Source organism: Lagopus muta, chromosome 2 (assembly GCF_023343835.1).
Source record: "Lagopus muta isolate bLagMut1 chromosome 2, bLagMut1 primary, whole genome shotgun sequence".
NCBI lineage: Eukaryota > Metazoa > Chordata > Aves > Galliformes > Phasianidae > Lagopus > Lagopus muta.
In genome coordinates this window covers 65225860-65244955 of record NC_064434.1, presented here as the reverse complement: position 1 = coordinate 65244955, position 19096 = coordinate 65225860, and the positions used below count along the sequence as shown (strand labels likewise).

Genomic DNA, 19096 nt, shown 5'->3' with positions numbered 1-19096 from the left:
TAATCCATTTGAGGTCCATAAACTTGTGATTTAGGGCAGGGGTAACCTGTTGTGGCCATCTAGTCTGATTTATGCAGCATAAGGTATAGTCTGCCATAAGTGATTCCTACAGTACCTGTGGCAGTTCTGGGCTGTCTTGGTGGTTGTGTTACCTAAAAAGAGGAAGGGAAACAACACAAGGAGCTGACCCACAGAAAAGGAGGGAAATCTTTCGTGATGTTCTTCGTGGAAGGAGGAACCAGACCAGTTGGGCAGACAAAATTGCATTTGTGTGTCTGTACTTTTTGAGGTATTGAGTACGTGTTGGATGAACAAGTTCCTATCCAGAAAGAGACATAGATTTATAAAGCAGGTATTTCATATGGCTGCTGTCCCGTGTACTTTTGGCTTAACATCTGAGCATATTACAAATATGCTTTAAAAAAGAAACAGAATTTCAGAACGGTGAATGGGACGAGGTATGACACCACTGCAAGTGCTACTTCTCTGGCAATAGCACTTGATATTCTGCCTTTGGAGGAAATGCTGGAGTAATCTGTTCGGTTCTGGGCAGTGGAACTATGGTGTAATGAGGCACTGAAGCTCAGCTACTAAATTTTTTAATTGCTCATCATTTTTTCAGCATTCTCCTCTTAATTCAGCTTCTCCACTCCTGTGGGATTGTCATTCCACTGCAATTCCAAGGTGCCTTATGCCCTGTAAACCCTCTACAGGGAGCCTCACTGCATAATTCAGGGGGTTGGATTTCAACTTCAAGGCCAAATGCTTTAATGTGTTGTCATATGTGATGTTTCCAGATTTAGCCCTTAATAACAGCATCCAACCTGCCACCAACAAATCTAGCACCATCTTAACCATTTAGTGTCTCTTGATAGTAAATGTGGATTGTCTTTACAGTCTAATCACATCTGCTTCTTTATCAGGAAGGGAGGGATAGACCCTATAAAAAGAAGGTATAGTGCTACTAAGAAAAAGCAGGAAAACAAACTTTTTTGGGGGGATATCTTACGCCCCACTTACCTCATTCTTCTGCTTCTGGCCACAAGGCAAGATTAATAAATAGACTGCTGTGAGTTCTCTGAATCCAAAAGACTTTTTCACATTGTTTGTGATGCTGGAGCTAAGAGTGAACTATAGCAGGATTTGGCTTCCAAATTAATTACATGAGCATCCAGACTGCAAAAGCACAGCTGAAGAGCACATTAAGAATGCTGAGATTAACAGTCCACTGTATGATTTGCATTGATGCACCATACATTATCAGCAACATCTGTGGGATGCTGCAGGTTGCAGTTCCTCTATAGGGATTTGAAAGACCCCTGCGCTTAGCAACAGCTCTGTTTTCTCTCTGAATACATGGTGTGAGCATAATCAAAGTGCCTGTAATTGGCCAGGATTTGCAGCGTGGCAGAAGGCACTGAATTGCCTGTAGCAGAGGGCATCATTTGATTAGATTCAGCCAGCCACCTCTTGCTGATGAGCTGGCAAAACAGAAAGGTGATGTCACTTATTAGCTGATCGTCTTGGAAAAACTGTGGGGGGCAGACAGTCTGTGGGAGAGGAAGAAAGCTCAGCCTTCAATAAAAATAAAGAGCAGAGCTGGTAACCCTGTACACTTGAACATGGATGTGCCGTTACTCACTGAAAGGACAGTAGTTCCCTTCATACATTACAGTCTCTCTTTTTTTTTTTTTTTAACCTATACCCCTTTGAAAACATCAGCTTTGCCAGTTGGAAATTTTGGTCTCATTCTGTGGAAGCATCAGAACTTCAGCCCAAGGAGTTACACTGCCTTTTGTAGCCAATAACTGAGTCTTTGCAGCCGGGCCGTTCTCCCCAAACAGTGCTTTTTATCTTGAGGGCTCTGTCTGTCACAAAGGTCATGGATGTGATGCAGCCATGCTGTCTGTGCTAGTCTGACAGCTCACCTGCATCAGGAAGCTTACTGTGGTTCCTCATCGCCCATTATAGATAGACTTCACTGTTTCAAAGGGCAGGCTTCAATACGTGATAACATTACCTTTATTACTGTGCTGTCTGTTCCTATGCTGAGTATTCTGTGATAGGAAAGGAAGGAGGGACTGGGAGGTTCTATCTGATCCTCTACTTTTCGGTTTTCGGAGTACTGTTTGTCTTTCCAGCAGCCCCTGCAAATTTTGTTCTCCAGTAAAATGCTTACTGGCTTGTTAGTGGCTGTTCAGGTCAAACAGTCTGTAAGAGAAATGCCCCATGGCAGTCAATCTGGAGTGGAAACACAGTAGTACCTCAGAACTTAACTTTCAGGTCTGAGAAATGAATAACCATGGTATATATAGCTCTGCTGGTTCAGCTCAAACCCTTTCAGCCCTAAATAAAATGTCTCCTCTTTATACTGAGAATGCTGAGCCATCCTCTCTTGACTTGATTTGCAGCAGTTTGGCTATTTATACTCATAATAATCATTGCATTGTGCTTATTTCTAACTACTGGTCTAGGACCAGGAGTCCTTTGTGATGCTACTTGAACTGACACAAGGCAGTCCCCGCTCCAGAGGATAAATGCTCAAGCAGCTCAAAAGACAGAAGTCTCTTTTGATTCATAGCATCACAGAATGGCTTGGGTGGGAATGGGTGTTAAAGATCACCTTGTTCCAACCCCCTGCAATAGGCAGGGCTGCCACTCACCAGATCAGGCTGCCCAGGGCCCATCCAGCCTGGCCCAGAACACCTCCAGGAATGGGGAATCCACAGCTTCCCTGGGTGGTTTGTTCCAGTGCCTCACCTTCCATTGAGTAAATAATTACTTCCTAGCATCTACTCTAAATCTTCCATCTTTTAGTTTAAATCTTATCCCCCCGTCCTATCAGATGGTGTATAAAATCAGTCTCCCTCTTGTTTATAAGGTCCCTTTAAGTATTGGAGGGCCATGATGAGGCCTCCCCAGAATCTTCTCCAGGCTGAACAAGCCCAAATGCTTCAGTCCCTCTTCATAGGAGGGGTGCTCCAGCCCTCTGATCAACTTAGTGGCCTTCCTTTGAACCCACTCCAGCAGCTGTAGTTTCATAGGTCACAGTGGCAAGAGATTTATGTGGTTAACTCACAGGTACTGTTTAAAATTTGGAGCTGGTATTACAGTGTTAAAACAGTGAGTCTGTCAAGTGTTTGTATTTGTATCTGACAGTAGCTCTTACATATCTAATGCTAAAAGCATAATGACATCTGAGCTTATGGCATGGCTCCAGCAGTTAAGTATCAGTTGTAGACAGCAGTATTTCATTTGAAACAAACATAAGTAGTAGTGAGCCAGCTTTGATTCTGCAGGAGCTGTTGTGTATCTGCTACACAGTGCGTGGACAGTGCTATCAGAAAACCTGCTTCCGTAGATCACAAACAGGGATGAGTCTTGATCTGACAGTGATGTGACAGGGTCCAAATGCAAAAAGCAGACCAAGGGGTCAGAGGACAATGTGATCTGGGTGGCAAGGCTGAGATGAGTGGATAGTGAGTAGAAGGTGAGCCAGCAGTGTTGCAGGAGGCTTTACAACACCAGGAGGATGCAAACTGTGTGCAGGTTTCTGCCTGTTGGTGGAGCTGCCAGACAGTCTGGCCTTTGAGCCTGGTGCCTAAAGCTGCAGGGTTTGATGTTTGTTGTTGTCTGTACTTCTTTCTTTTCTGTTATAGAAAATAAGATAGACACTAAATAAAAAAATTCTACAGTTATTATAGGCTTTAATTGTACAGATTCATTTCAGTGTATGGCCTATGCAACACATCTGTACAGCAGACTGTGGGAAATTTCTGTACCCCTCCTGCAGTTGCTGTGTGGTGCAAAACACAGGAAGCAGATAAAAGCAGTTTTGAGATGTGACAGAAAAGGAGAAGTCCTCTGCTCTGAGCGAAGGTTTACGATGAGCGATGTGGCACTGTGATGTGGGTGCTTGGTGGTTTTCTTGGAGCTAAAAAATGTTCAAGAAACAGATTCCATGTTCAGAGCTATGTTGATTTGTGTTAACTCAGCCCTCGTTCAGCCCCTGGTGCTCTGGCAGGCAGAGCAGGTCTGTAGTAACATCTGTGACAGTTGATGAGGTAGGCAGTGATGGGCAGAAAGATGGCAGGAGCTCTGCTACCTCCTGCAGCTTGCCACGGGGCATCATGGGGATGACCCAGCTGACAGTTTCTTCCTCCTGCTGTTCAGGTGGGGGCTTGTAAGTCTCATAGCTGATGGTTAGCAACAATTTCTCTTTGGTTTCTTTGTCTTCTTCCCCATAACATATTCAATGGAAGAGAAGTCCTTAAACATGACGGTGTTACTGGGGCATACGATAAGGTAAGAATTGTTTCTAGGCCTGAGGTACTGTACTGACATACTATTTGGCAGCTTCCCTTTAGCACCCTGCAACAGTAAAGAAGAAATCTGTAGCTTTCCCTCTTAATAAGACCAAATAGAAAGTGATTCCCTTTTATCCTTTTCCTTCATTTGCAGTTCTGATTTGGCTGACTGAGGCCTGTTTGCTTCAGGAAGTTGTCTTCATATATGCTGCAGCAACATTCTGTAAGGGGAATGTTGTTAGTCTGTCAGTTGCCATGCTGCAGAAGGGGTTTTGCCCTAAATCTGTGGTCTTTTTTCTTTTTTTTTTCGAGTTCTGCTATGTGGTACTCTTTGTAGTCACAAAACCATTTTGGGACTATAGTATCTACGAAAGTTTGGTAGATATTGATGAGAGCATTCCACCTGCGAGTAGTAATGTGATCATCCTGTGATGTTTGATGAGGTTTTTGAAAACAGTGTAGAAAAGCTTTTGTTTCCGAAGTTGGACTTCTATTTAGTGTGGAATGCCAATGCTTTGTCTAGTGCAGCGCTAGAACTGAACTTTGTATATTGAAGAGACCCCCAGCACAGCTATCCACACCTGAAGAGCAGTCCCTGTGCTGTTTCTCTCATCCCCAGTGGCTCAGTGATGCTCACCTTTATTACCTAATGCTTGGAATTGGGTATTCCTCAGCCATAATTGTGTTTTCACCCTCTTTTTAAAGTGTAGCCCTCTCACCCGGCTTTGAGCCCATCAATTCTCTTCTCACCTTCCCCATCATCAGGTGAGCAGCACCCTACCATGATGGGGATATATTTTGGGGGAAGAACATTGAAATGCTGCCCAGCAGCTGCTGGGGTTAAGGAGAGTATGGGGGAGTTCAGCTGTTAGAAAGGAGAAGAGGCAAGTCAGTGTGCATGGATAAGCACCTGCAGCACCCCAGCACTTGTCCCTGCTGTGCTTCCACAGGCTTGGCAAATATGAGCAGTCCTTTCTTGCACCCAGCCTTCCCCAGGGTGCCAAGGACGGTGGGGTGAATTAAGATTGAAGGGCAGTGGCAGTTTCCATCAGACAGCAGAGAAGGAAAAAATCTCAATTGCTGACTTTGGTATTTTTTGGTGTCCAGGCAGCAGCATTCCTGGAACTTTATGAAATCCCCAGTGTGCTGTGTGGTTGCTATAACAGTCACTCTTATTTACACTCCATGTCCATCTCTAGATGTGGTTTTTATCCCTCTGGTTAAAGTCTTAATGATTTCATGCTTACTGTTACATTACCATACCAAACTGCAGGCTCTGTGTTAGATCCTCCCCTGTCTTCTAGCTCATGTCAAATGTCAAAGACTTCTTTTTTTCTGTTTTTGTGAGTGAAATCTTTCACTTGTTGCAGTTGTTTGTTTCAATTCATGGACTAACAGTGAGCAACAGTGAACTTGCTCAAAGCCATCTCTCTTTCTGCATTGTGTGCTGTACGATGCCCTCCAGACAGTCTTGGTGCACAGGCTTATTCCAGTCAAGGTATTTCTCTTTGAACTTCTGGATTATCCACTCAATCTCTTTCTCCAGCCTGTTGAGGTCCCTCTGTCTGGCAGGGCAGCCATCTGGCCTAAGTCAAGACATAGACCAGAAAAACAAATGTAGGTTTTTCCAAAATGAATTAACTGTGGGTAAGTTATCTGACAAACGGGGGTATGGGTGTAGTACTTCAGTGGTGTTAATGCTGTAACACTGTACTATACGGTGCTTTACAGCCATGCTGTAGAGCAGAGAGTACTGATTGTCTCTTTAAAATGCTGTGTATGTGCAGACCTTCAGTCTCTGCCTCCAGGAAGGCTTTTAACTTTATCCTCTTTCTATTTTGCAGCTTCCGTTGGTGTCAGATGGATGATAGGTGTTACAGAAATTAACAAAGGCTCCACCTATGGCAACAATGACAACAAGCAGAAACAGAAATAGTATCTTCAGAGACTGCTTCAGCCCAAAGGGAACAAATGCAACCTCTGAAAACTCTTAAGTGCATATCATGGTCCTTCAAGTGAGGTCAAAGGAAGGGTAGGATGAGCAATTGCCATGCATATCTGAATTTGCACTCCTGTTATTTTTCTTGTGGGGTTTGGGCTGGATTACGCTCTTGAACGAGGCACTCCTTCGTACACTCTTCCCAACAGGTTTGCATTTGTTTGGTTGGTTTGTTTTCGTATAAAGTGTCTTAAGATTTGAAGGGAAAAAATTCAGTGTGCTGGTATGATGCGACTCTACTCGGAAACTAATTGATGGTTGCTGAGGTACGGGCTTTATCTTGGCTTGCTCTAAGGAAGGGATTAATGTCAGAAGACTGTTACAAGATGATTAAAACTGATAGCTGCCTAGCTCACATGTTAGCAGTTTAAAAAACAGTAATTTGCCAGTGTTCAAATACAGTCGGATGCGCTGCTTGGTGATACCACTATTGCAACTCTACTAAACTGACAGGAGTGCAGTAGAATTTTTTTTTACATCTAGAATTTATCCTCACAGTGAGCACCACATCAGCCCCAGTCAGACTGGCTAGGGGCCCATTTTGTTGGCTCAGAGCCTTGCAGTGGCATAACCTGGAGAAGAATTTGGGCCTGTGGCCTGAGCAGAGAGCTAAGCTACCCACTGTCACAGCCTAGGCAATACTTAGTGGTAGAGCTGAAACATCTTATCCTTCTGAGAATAAATGCCATTCATAGTTTGGAAAATGAAAAATAGGTAACAAATTACTTTCAGCTTTAAACACAAATTCAAATTCTAGGCCTTTCTAACAGCGATGGAAACAGAAAACAGCTGGGTGTGCTGTAACAAAGTAATACAAAGCGTGCATTAAAAGTTATTGCCCTGCACCCATACTGTTGTGAACCTAATTAATCTGTTGTCTGTCTTCTTTGAAAATTCCTTTATGTAGTGCCTCTTAACAGTGTCTGAGGTAATATTTAAATTACCTTCTGCTTTTCTTTTGGGGAAAAAAGAAGGGAGTGGGAGAGGGACCTAGGACAGAGGTATGGTGTGCAGGTTTTTATGCCTGGGTGGAGTTTATTGACACCCTTCTGAATTTAATAAAAGTAGGATCAAGTCCCCTGGGAAAACCATGTTTCTCTCACATAGCCCTTGTACTGATTGCTATAGACATCCTCCTCTTGGTTTGTTCTTGTTTTGCTCTTTAAAGTAAGAGAACAAAACAACAACTAAATTTAAACCCCAAAGTTGCTGATACTGAGCAGTGGGAAGTATTCTTGGCATGTTCAGTGATGTTACGTTTTCTTCAAGTTGTATTTCTAGCAGCTCGTAAAAACCATTTATTTTTTTTGTTACAATAAAACTGAAGCCAGAAGCAACAAAGGCTAATACAAAAGTGTATGAATCATTCAATGAAATATGCATTTGCTGTTCTGTACCATCAGATCATCTAGAAAGTAATCCTTTAAATATGCAGTACCTAAAGAGCAGCTATGGTGCATTTAGCATGCGGCAGCAATAGCTGTTGAGAGTGAATGCAGTTAGTAAGAAGTACGATATGAAGGAAGAAATAGGCCTTGCGTCTTTGTGAGGGTCTGGTTTTGTAGGCTTTTGTCTCTTGTGCACATGCATTCCCTGTGCTCTGAAGCAGACTGGAGTTGTGTAATGTGTCATAAGAATAATCATGGGCCTTGGTTTATTTCTTTAACACACAAAATATAGCCAGAGCCCAGAGGATACTGTCATGCATATAAAGCAAAGCTGTCTCTTAATAAAGCATGTGCCCTTCTGTGCTGAAATGCAACCATGCACCTGTATTGGCTAAAACAATCTTAGCAGTGGACAGCACAATTACAGAGTGTGTACATCTGAGAGACTACAGTATTGCATTAGGAGTGGAAGCTAGCCAGCCCTGAAGACACTGTATACAATTCTTTGCAAATGGGTGGGAAAGGAAGATGGAAAACATCTCTTCCAGCTAGCATTTTGTTATGGTAGAATGAACCCATAAATAGGTAGAAGTTCTGAGCAGCAAATACATATTCATGTGATAAAAAACAGCTCTTTTTTTCCCCCTTTGTAAAGAACAGTTGACTTACTTAATGTGCTACTAGAGACCTCTAAGATCCCTTACCAATCTTAGTCCATTTTTCTGTTATTGCACACAGTACTACTTCTCTAAGAGGAAAATACCAAACACAGTATCTCAACAAACTATCTCAACATTTAGGGTATTTCACACAGGTTTCTCTTGGAGCAGCCCTTGTAACAGGCACAGGGACAAAGATGCCAGTCCTGGATCTAAGTCCCAGCAGACAAGGGCTGCAACCCAATACCCTTCCAGTGTTCACTGGCCAACAGAGAAGGTTTAATGGTACTTGCCAAAGGTAAACTAGCCCTGCTCACTGTATTAAAAGAATGACCTATGTCTGTAGGAATCAGTGTTTGCCCTTCTTCACCACAAACAACTGTATGGTCTACAACTGCCTTAACAAAAGTAGTCTTACATTTGTTTATACAAAAAAATAAAAATATAAAAAGCTGAAGTGCATTGAATGAGTTTTCTTTTGGTCTGCAGTAACAGCCTCCTCACAGTTGTCATTTTTCCTCCTGACTCCTGAAAACCATTCTCGATTCCTGTTTGTGTTCAAGGACACCTGAGACAAAGGAGGAGACAAACTACCAAAAAGTGAAGAGCACAGCAAGCCAGGGCTGCACCTCGACCTCAGGTATGTTCCTGCTCAATTGCCTAGGATGACGATGGCAATTCCGCTCCTGCCATAAATGAAAGTAGAGAAGACAGGAATAGTTCTTTGCTTAAATTGAACACTGTATTTTTTGAAAGCCTACATATCCAGCACTGGTGACCCACACAGAAGAGGATGGTGCATCTCTGGATTTAAATTTTCTTTCTCAGCAGCTCATCCAGCTGTGTCTCACCTATAATAAACCAGGGATTTCTACACAGAGAGAGAGACAGAATATCAAAAGGGAGTTCCACGATTAACAACTTACCCAAGCATGCACTAGAACAAGTAACAGCTGTAACTATTTGAAACAGCAAGCCAAACAAAATAATCATACCATCATCTCTTCTAACTGCTAACCTCTTTTACTGTCTCCATTTTTTGAGATTGAGGACTATTAAAAAAAAATACAGGGAAATTGAAGTCTAGGATCAGAAATTGATTTTTAAATTTCTTAAAAGCAAGTTCTTGTTTTAGCCAAATGCTATACAGGAATAATCTTCACTGATTCTCCTTTTAGTCAGCACGACACACTGTGGCCACTTTCTGTAGTTCAGGTGTCCAAGAAGAAAATTCATGTAGCCCTGGCATCTATCCCTAATATAACAGGTAACATAAGGAAGTGCATATCATCTTATTTCCTCAGGAGAGAGTGGAGGGAGACCCTTAATTCTATTATCCCTTGTGCAGTGCAGAATGCTTCCTACATTTGTCAAGGTACTGACTACACCAATGAAAGAGATGCTGATTCCTGGCAGCTCTGCAGCCTTAGGAGTTAAAAATTCAACTTGACAGTTCCCCCCCATCTGTTGTTGCACAGTCACTTTCAGAACAAAAACCCATCACCACCAACTCCTAAAATAAACCATTTATTGAGAAAAAAACTTTTTTTTTTTAAATTTCATTAATCAGCCTTGTGCATAACAAATCCGAAGCTTGCCAAAAACAAATAAACAAAAAAACCAGTAAAAGTTCACAGTCAGTGCACTCAACAAACAGATTTAAAAAACAAGGTCCATAGCGCCTGATAACACTACAGCATTTTTCTGAACCTAAAGAGTTCAAAAATACTACATATTAACATTACGGTTCTCAATCAAATGAGAAACAGGAGAAAGAACAAAAAAAGGTATGGTCCATATACAGTAGTAATGGCACTTTCACTGAAACATGCAGCTTCTTTCAACTTGCAGACACCGTCACGTGAGCAACATGTGCCAAGTAAAACATACAGGAGCAGCAGAGAAAAGTGACGCTTGTCACTTGTGCAGTCTTCGTGAGTCAACTTTTATACTGTTTCTCAGCACAGTCTTTATGTAAATATTACATACAGTAGTGTTCAAAAGGTATTTTTTGCCAGAATAAAAAAGGCCATCGATTGAATAACTTCATTCTTCATCTGTGCAAACCTGTGAAGGGGACATGAGGCAATGAATTCAGTTGTGTCTGTACTGCAGCAAGAACATAGCAGTGGTTCAATCTCTTCAGCAACTTCCACTGAACAGAAGGAATAAGCAAGTTTTATTTCTCCCTTGTTATAGTGATACAATGCATTACAACTGTTCCTACTGTCACCACAACAATTCATTCTGCCTCTGTTGCAGATGGGGTTTAGCTACAATTACTACACCCAAATGCATTGCTTAAGAATAAGCAAAAAACATTCTCAGCTAAAAATCAAACCAAATCATGCAATGACTGCAGCTTGTTAAAGTAGTGCCAATTGCCAGGAAAATGGTCAGTAACAGTGTGAAATTAAAGGCTGACCCTTTTGCTGAAGGAAAGCAGGTGTCCCAAGCATTTGCTCATTCTACTTTTTATGATAGCGACTCACTTCATTTCATATGTCTCTGCATGCATACTTACTGAAGCTCTAGACACATACGTAGCCCTCCAAATCCAATTAACTGCCATGAAGTTTGACAAGTCTTTAACATAAGGGCTATGCACCTCAGGAGCAGCAAAGCATACTGCATGGTGCCAGGTTCTTGTTGCTCACAGACATCTAGCTACAACACAGGTGCCACCTCAGTTTTCCACACCTTGCTTTCTTTCTGTTGGGCATTAACTTAGTATCAGCCTCCTGCCATGATACAAAGCCCTGTGGCATAGCTGCACATGACACAGCCAAACTGAAGGTGGTCTGATTCCCATCTGCAGTCTTTGCAGCCAAAGCTGTGAGACAAACCTTGACAAAAGGATGGTCGAGGAGCTGGCTGGCTGTCCACCTCATCTTTGGGTCACTTTCCAGGCAGTGGCAAAGGAAGTCTTTCCCTTCTGGACTCACTTTGTCAGGAATAGGAGGTTTATGACCCATCCCCACTCTATACATGATCTGGAAGTTGTGCTCATATTCATGCCACGGCCTCTGCAACAGGAAACAGAATGTGCAAAGTTTAGTGAGTAACTCAGTGTGGAACAAAGCACATACTTCTGTGCCCCGGGAAGTTAAAAACCAACCTGATACTTGCGGACTCACAGCTGGGAGTGAAGTCAGATTTTAGAGAAACTGCTAAGGACATTTTGTGTTATGTCAGTAGATGACACACCTACCTTGCCAGTGACCATCTCTATGACAACGCAGCCCAGGCTCCAGATGTCCGCTGCACGCCCATGCCCTTCTCCTTTTGCTCTGGTAATTACTTCTGGAGCCATGTATGCTTTGAAACAAGACACACCGTGTCATCATTTCATACAGCAGAAGGAACTGAAGTGATTAAGTATGTAAACAAATGCTTTTCAATACATCTGAAATGAATTACCAGTTAGCTGTTCTTGCTAAGTTTTGTCATGTGCTGGCTTTACCTTCTTGTTGTTTGACACATTAGTAGCATAACTGTCTTTCAATGTGAAAAGCAATAGTGAAAGTACTGGTATAGTATGCACTCTGTTATTTGTTTTTTAAAACAAAGAGATTAAGCAGCTGTCCCTTAAAAACACTACTGCTTCAGAAAGGCCATAGAGAAAGACAAAATCCCAGAAAGCAAATCTTCAGAACCTTTATAGTTAACCAGACAAATAACATTTTATCTTTCCAGTTACATTTACTGACTTTTTTTGGCTAATGGATGTAAAGCACATCTAACTAGCAAAGCTTAAACCAATTTTCCCTGAGCCATACTGCTTTATTTTTGACAGAGGTATTATCCTCTTTTATGGTAACTAGCCAAGTTTCTGCCTCACACATGCTTCCTTACCTGCAGTACCCAATGTGCTGTTCACTTCTCCAGGCATTGTCTGAGTGTTGTTCTTCAGTTTTACTGAGCAGCCAAAGTCACCCAGTTTAATCAGTCCAGATGAGGTAAGAAAGATGTTGGCTCCTAGGAAACACAAAGAGAAACAGTAACAATTGTTAAACCAGCACTGAACTGAGGCAGGAGGACTTCCCAACATGATGTACTACTGGAAGAAGTTACACTGTAGACAATAGCTGAATTCACACTTTCAGAATTGTACCAGTGTGGAATTTGATAGCATTAGAGATGTTCCCCAAAGCGTATCCTACATCAGTCAGGTGGCTGGATTTCCAGTGAGTTTCAGTTAAAACTAAACATCCTGGAAGCTGACAACAAGAAATGTTCAAAGTACAAAACTACAGCACACTTCCCTCACGTATGTTTCATTATGAGAAAACACTCCTCCAGAAATTCATGAATGTCAGTGCTTATCCTTGTGAGTGTTGCAGCACAGAAAAACAGCTCAGTGGCAGAGACCATTGATGCATTCCTCCCAGTGTCCATCTTTTCAGTTCTGCTGAGTCAAGACAGATGATACATCTGTGTCTTCATGACAAATGTACAAATATTGAGTTCATAGCGTTTATTCCACGTAGCACCAAATGCCCGCTCCTTTTTCACTCTGTTTACAGACTGATTTTAAGGAGCTTTTAAGGAACAGGTTTTTCTTTCATCCAACATCCTGCCAAAACACATGCTGACAGGCAAGAGAAAACAGTGCTGAAGGAGCTCCCTGTACAGGTCAGGCCAATCCTGCAAGTATCACAATGAAAGCACAAGTAGGTTGCAAGTCACCTGGCAGAAGTGCAACTCGAGCTGTGAGTTCTCTTCAGGAAAGATTAATGGTATGCACAGAACACAACTGCCCGCGGGGCTTCGTTACACAGAGCCTTTTCCCATGTCACACAGAAGATTCTTTTAAGAAGGGCTCTTCTGAATATAATCTTTCAAAAGAAGTTTCTCACTTCTGTTCCACCTTGAACAAGGGTCAGTGCGGGAACCGTGGGCTGCTCCTCCTTTCTATTATGTGTGTTCTCTTACTTATTGACTTACTGAATGCCCAGCTAGTATGGCTGTGCACCTCCAAGATCTGAATGGAAAATAAAGAGTCCTTACACAGCTCAAGTGAAAAAAAGGCAGAGTAGATCAATGATGCCCCAACCTCCCCATTTCCCAAAGGATTCTCCTTACAGTTCTGAGAATGCACGATAACTAAAGCAAAATGTATTCAGTCCAAGAGGTGTTAGGCATTACAAGGAGGAGAAACAACAGAATTTGCTAACAAAAATAAATTCTAACCTTTGATTACCGTAAGAGAATTAACTTTCAGTAAGTACTACTTTTCCAGTCCCAGCATTCAGGTGCCTGCACATGCTCAAGATCAGAATTCTTTCTGCTGGCAAACTGCAAAACTCAGCCAGGCACCCGCATGGGTCCCTCCCATCCCAAACCATTCTATGATTCTATGTCACTGTGGGCCCTGCAGTCAGGAACACACACAAAACACAGAGCAGCCATCAGCTCCTTGAATAAAACAGGAACCTGCAACAGCACTACAAGGCAGCGGCTCAATGGGACTCTTAAGCAAAAGCACTGCAACAGTGAGTGACCATGAGGAGTGCCAGCAGGTTTTTCCCCTCAAACAACTGCCCACTGCTTTTCAAATGATTTGTCCCATGGGCAGTGGGTACAGTAAGCCCACACAGAGCACAGGAATATTGGCCACTAGCAAATACTTTACAAGAACGTTTTCAAAACAACACTGGTTCCTCAAGAAAGTAGAATGCAAATAGCACAAAAGGCTACAAAGAAGGTTCTGAAGCTACTCAAGTGGGTGCAAAGGGCCTGAGCTGAAGTCCAATATCTCCCTTCTGACTGGATATGAAGTTATTGTGATATCTTGCTTTAATGCAGTTTAGAAACTACAAATAAAGTCTTTCAGAACCTTGAAAAAACAAGAAAAATAATGGCACTTTTCTAGCATAAATGTTACTGCAAAAGCTCCTATCAGCTGTCCTGAAAACATCCAGAACTGTCAAATGTAACAAACCTAAATTTCAAAATTTCACCAGGAAGAAAGACAGAGAACTTGAAGACTCGCATTGCTGACATTTTCTGGGTGCAAACGAGTCCTGCACTGATGCACTGTGTCCTGGAGCCTCAAAGTTCTGGTCTGTGCTTTGGAGAACAAGACAAAGCTCCAGGGGTTTTAAAAAAGGATCTCATTAGATAGCAGACACATGCACAGAACCCAGCAGGACCTGGGTAAGAGAGCAGGGGATGGAAGAGCAGTACTTTGAGGATGAATGATCCTTTTTAACCTTTACAGTCAATGTGACTGGAAAAGTAACAAAATTCCTACCATATCTGTGCTGTTAATGAGCAAAGTAAATTAAAACCAGAGACCCTGGCTAAAACAATACAAAGGGTCAAGACTCCTACCCGTTCCCTCTCTCCTACATATGTACTATCAAAAAGTAGCTCCATTGTACTTAGTGAAGGGAAGGAAGCAGCACAGCTCTGCAAAATACCACTGCCATTTACACCACAAGACCTTCCTAGCAAACTGCAAGCAGAGCAAACACCAAAAGTGGTACTTTTGCTAGAGCAAACAGCTGTGACCCAAAGCATTTAAACTCAAGTTTAGAGGATCAGTCCCAGATTAAGCACAGTGAAAACTGATACTAGTGTGATATTCCAGAGGTGCTGGTCTCATACTGAGAGCCCAAACAGCGGCACTGAAATCCCCGTGACTAATGTGGCATAATTTCACCAACAGGGCAGCTCATAGCCACTCCTCACAGTACTTTAGCAGCAAAACAGTCACATTCATTTAAGAAACAACTTGCTTCAGGCCAAATGCTACCCTTTGATGAGAAAATCAGCTTTATCATCCTCTTTTTCACACACAGAAAGCATGAAATGCTCACAGTCTCTTGTTGAATAACCTTCTGCCTCTTGTTGAATGACCTTCCTTCCCTCTGCTCATCACAAAGAGATGAAGGCAGGGATAACAGAAATTCTGAGAGAGCTAACAGAAGTAACTAACAAGAGTACAATAACACTTTGATGAAGACTTCATGGCCTGGAGCGTCTCATTCACAGGTTTCTGATTTACTGAAGTTTCAAATACAATGCCTTCATTTTCTGTATTCAGGTCTAAATGCAATCTGAGCACTCTAAGTAATATGCCCTGGTCTCCCAAAGAGAGGGCACCAGGCATGACCTTACAATTAACTTTTCTCAATTCAGTACTTGGGAGACCACACTTGGAGTTCTGCGGCTGCTCAATACAAGGCAGATGTCAACAGACTGCATCAAGCCCAGCCCAGGGTCATCAAGATGGTGAGAGGGCTGCTACACATGATGAGGAAAGGCTGAGAGATGGGTTTGTTTAGCGTGAGGAAAAGAAGGCTGGGGAGTGCGTAGAGAGAAGGAAATTATTGCTGTTTTCAACTTCAGCAGCATCAGAATGTTACAACAATAATAAAATTTTCCTCAAGGACACAGAGTGGAATGGTACAGGGCAACAGACACCAACAAAGCATCTGCAAATTCCAGGGAGATATTAGGAAATGGTGTTTTAGAATGGGGATGGTCGGTCACTGGGATGGGACCCAGGAAAGAGGGAGTCCCCATCCCTGGAGATACTCGTCACTCAGACAGACAGGGTCCTGAGCAATCTGATCTAACTTGCTATTGGATCTGATACTGAGGCAGGCCCTGCTTTGAGCAGAAGGCTCAGCCCGAGACGTCCAGAGATTCTCTTCAGCATTAAACATTCCATTATTATCATGCTGAGGCACAGCTTCCTTGCAAAAAGAGAATTATAACTGAGGAAATCTGGATTTAGCCAAAGAGTTTAAAATCTGGTAGGCAGGATAAAGTATAAGCATCCAAAAAGACCAACTCACCTACCACATACAGGCACCAGCTACTTTGTACATAGATGCAGACTAACAAAAAGCAGCGCCCAGTCTGCAACCAATGCTAACCTCAGCATCTCTCACAACCACAGTTTGAAAAAGAATTCGCCATAGCTGTGTCTTGCTGCATCTTTTACATCACAGAATCGGATGCCATAACAACATCTGAAGGGCAGTGGTGGCACCAATGGACACTACTAAGCTAATGACTGAATTTCTGAGCACCAGGCGCTTGCCAGTGCCAACTGCGGGATGTGATGAAACAGTTTTTAAGAGTAATTATTTATCTGATGCTGAAAGAAACAGATCCACAGTGATATTTGACAAACTGGCCATGAGAGATCTACTGTGACCTGTCAGTGAGATTCCCATAGAAAAGCAGTTTTAACACAGACTGAATAACAAATCATTCTTCCCTATGAGAAAAATAAGAGTAATGAACTGTAAGTAAGTGTAAATTTTCTGGCATTATGCTAAAAATAAAAACAGTTTTCTTTACTGCTGTTGTCTGAGAACTTGAGTATGTAATTTTAGCATAAAAAGAGATGGAGCAAGAGGTTTGCAATGCAACCATAAGGCAGCCTTTATAGAAAAACCCTCTCTGCAGTCTGCCTTCAAATTCTGCCACTAAGATTAGAGAAAGTCTATACACAGTTGTACAGAGGGTCACTTCTGACAGCTGTTACTATTCTCAAGGAATGCCCCAAGGTTTGCTATGAGGAACCTGTTGCAACAGTAATGCCTTGGATAACGTAGCCTTACAGTTCTGTTAAACAGCTCTTCTCTCTTCAGTGCGTTTCTCTGATGAGAGGAAGACCTAATTGAAAACACATCCAGAAATCAGCAACAACACAGAGGAGCACAAAAGAAATCCCTATCAGTCAGCCTTGAATTTGGATCACAAGCTTCCAGGAGAGTGCGATCCAGCTAAGAATAACATGGATATGGGACGGTCAAGTAAAGGATAAGGAAGGTACTGTGAAAAGCACAGAGGGAAATTCACAACTGCAGATAAATCTTTGGTCAGGAAGGAAAAGGCAAGACTGCTGGGGAATGGGTGTGAAGGAAAGTTCTTTTCTAGGGGAAAAAAGCCGAAACTGACTCAAGAGTGGCCTACCTGGGTGGGAGGCCTCTGGATCGTAGATAGTTCTTTTCCCAAATGAGAAGCACGAGGCCAAAGGACCAAGAGCAACTGGGAACCTCCTACACTGCTGCGATGGTTCAAAGCCCTGTGAGCAAGAGGGACATAGAAACCCAGCATCGTTGGGTTGCACTGCCTTGTCATAAAAATGAACATTCACGGGCCACATTGTGTGCACTGTTCCCCTAATTTCTGTTAAGTTGCTGCCAGAGGTGAGCAAAATATGTCAAGCTAACAAAAACAAGAGAACTAAACACATGGAGGATGTTCTCAGAAGGCTCAGGAAAAGAAAAACAAATGTGAAATGCAGACTGACACCGGTACCTTAAGCAAATACCAAAACCATCTCCCCTTCAAGTTACTGTAGTTCCATTCTGCTTACTTCGTAAGCAAAACCTGAGAGCCAGGCATGAGTACATACATGTATGGAAAAAAAAAAAAGAAAAAAGCCATGATACATAGTTTTACCATATCCATTAAACTTCTTTTAACAAAGCTTTCAGTATTGTGTTTAATCAACCATTTGTCTGAAAGACTAAAACTCTTCTGCAGAATGAGAATTGCTAGGAAAAGTTCTGCTGGACCACTTCAGCATAGTACATTGCTTGTCAGCTCCCAGAAAATGCCAGTTTCTTACACAGCTGAGAAGAAAAATAGCATTACATAACTCAGTAATGATAGAAATACAAGGACCAGAACTTGAGTTTGGAAGAATCCTCAACAATCCTCACCACCTCTACAAAAACAAAACAGATGATGGGCAGAAGTTATGAGTTCACAATGCCATTGGTGAATGGTTTTTGTTTTTGGTTTTGATTTTTTAATGCTCTGTGCTTAAAAAGGAACATTTAACTAGACAACTTGTAAACTGAAAACCACATGAAAGACTTTTCACTCAACTCTTGTACAGATTAATGTGTGCTATATCTGAAAAAGGCCTAGTCCCGTCCTCCTCTCCCCCCACTTTCTTCTACAACACCAAAACAACATTACCTTTTTGGTTCACATTACCTTTAATGTCTCGGTGAACGATACCATGTTCATGTAGCACATTGATAGCAATCGTGATCTGCTTTGTGTAGAGCCTAATGACATGCTCCTGAAGGCCCAGTTTTGACACCTCCTCCAGAGTGCCCTCATCACAGTACTCCATGAAGATGTACATCTCTTCCTGTGGTGGGAATCAAACCAAATGTCATTGATTTTAATTTTCTTTAACTGCTGAATTAGAACTAAGTTTTTCTTCTGTCTTTAACTGCCTACCAAAGGGCAAGTTTTAGTGGGAGTACCTCTGACCACAGAATATCTAACAAACCATCTCTTCAAAACTCTATTTTCTTGGGCATGCTTCATCCTAACATTCATTTTCACAGCTCTGGAAAATCTCCATATCTATCTGTGTCGTTTGTATGCAACTGATGCTATGTGGTGGTATGACATGGACATCTTGCAGTGGAAATCCTGCAGGCACATTAAGCAGAAATACAAAAAGGCTCCCTGCATATTTAGCAAGAAGTTAGAGATACTCATTCCCCAGTTCTGTACTAACATGTGTTGATGTGGGAGAAGGGCAAGGTTTTTGTTGTTCTTTCTTCTTCAAATAAGCATGCCAATTCAAACTCACTTTAAGGAAAACTTTGGTACTTGTTCCCTTTCTCTCTCTCTCTCTCTGTCTCTCCAAGCCCATTTTGGAACCTTCAGCCAAACGCAGAGAGATTTAAAACAAAAAGATGGCAAAGATGCTGAACTCTTAGTACTTGCCTGAGAAACTAACAACCCAGT

The 19096-nt window shown here is 42.2% G+C and overlaps 2 protein-coding genes across 16 annotated transcripts in view; one reads left to right on the top strand and one right to left on the bottom strand.

Moving 5' to 3' along the window:
- The window catches only part of AGPAT4 (1-acylglycerol-3-phosphate O-acyltransferase 4), a 79358-nt gene extending 71673 nt beyond the window's left edge, over positions 1 to 7685 (top strand). For all 6 annotated transcript variants that reach the window (XM_048938031.1, XM_048938029.1, XM_048938027.1 and 3 more), the window contains one exon: positions 6152 to 7685. In XM_048938031.1, coding sequence (XP_048793988.1) covers positions 6152 to 6243 — 92 coding nt within the window. In that variant the 3' untranslated portion in view covers positions 6244 to 7685. The remainder of the gene's footprint in view (positions 1 to 6151) is intronic.
- Positions 7686 to 9829: 2144 nt separating this feature from the next.
- Positions 9830 to 19096, bottom strand: part of MAP3K4 (mitogen-activated protein kinase kinase kinase 4) — a 71231-nt gene continuing 61964 nt past the window's right edge. For 4 of the 10 annotated variants that reach the window (XM_048935240.1, XM_048935241.1, XM_048935243.1 and 1 more), the window contains 5 exons: positions 18326 to 18485; positions 12209 to 12331; positions 11565 to 11671; positions 11200 to 11379; positions 9834 to 10420 (listed from right to left, as the gene is read on the bottom strand). In XM_048935240.1, the coding sequence (XP_048791197.1) occupies positions 10400 to 10420; positions 11200 to 11379; positions 11565 to 11671; positions 12209 to 12331; positions 18326 to 18485 (591 nt within the window). In that variant the 3' untranslated portion in view covers positions 9834 to 10399. Of the gene's footprint in view, positions 10421 to 11199; positions 11380 to 11564; positions 11672 to 12208; positions 12332 to 17290; positions 17403 to 18325; positions 18486 to 19096 lie in introns of those variants that run through there. The other 6 variants (XM_048935236.1, XM_048935235.1, XM_048935237.1 and 3 more) reach the window with 4 other exon arrangements.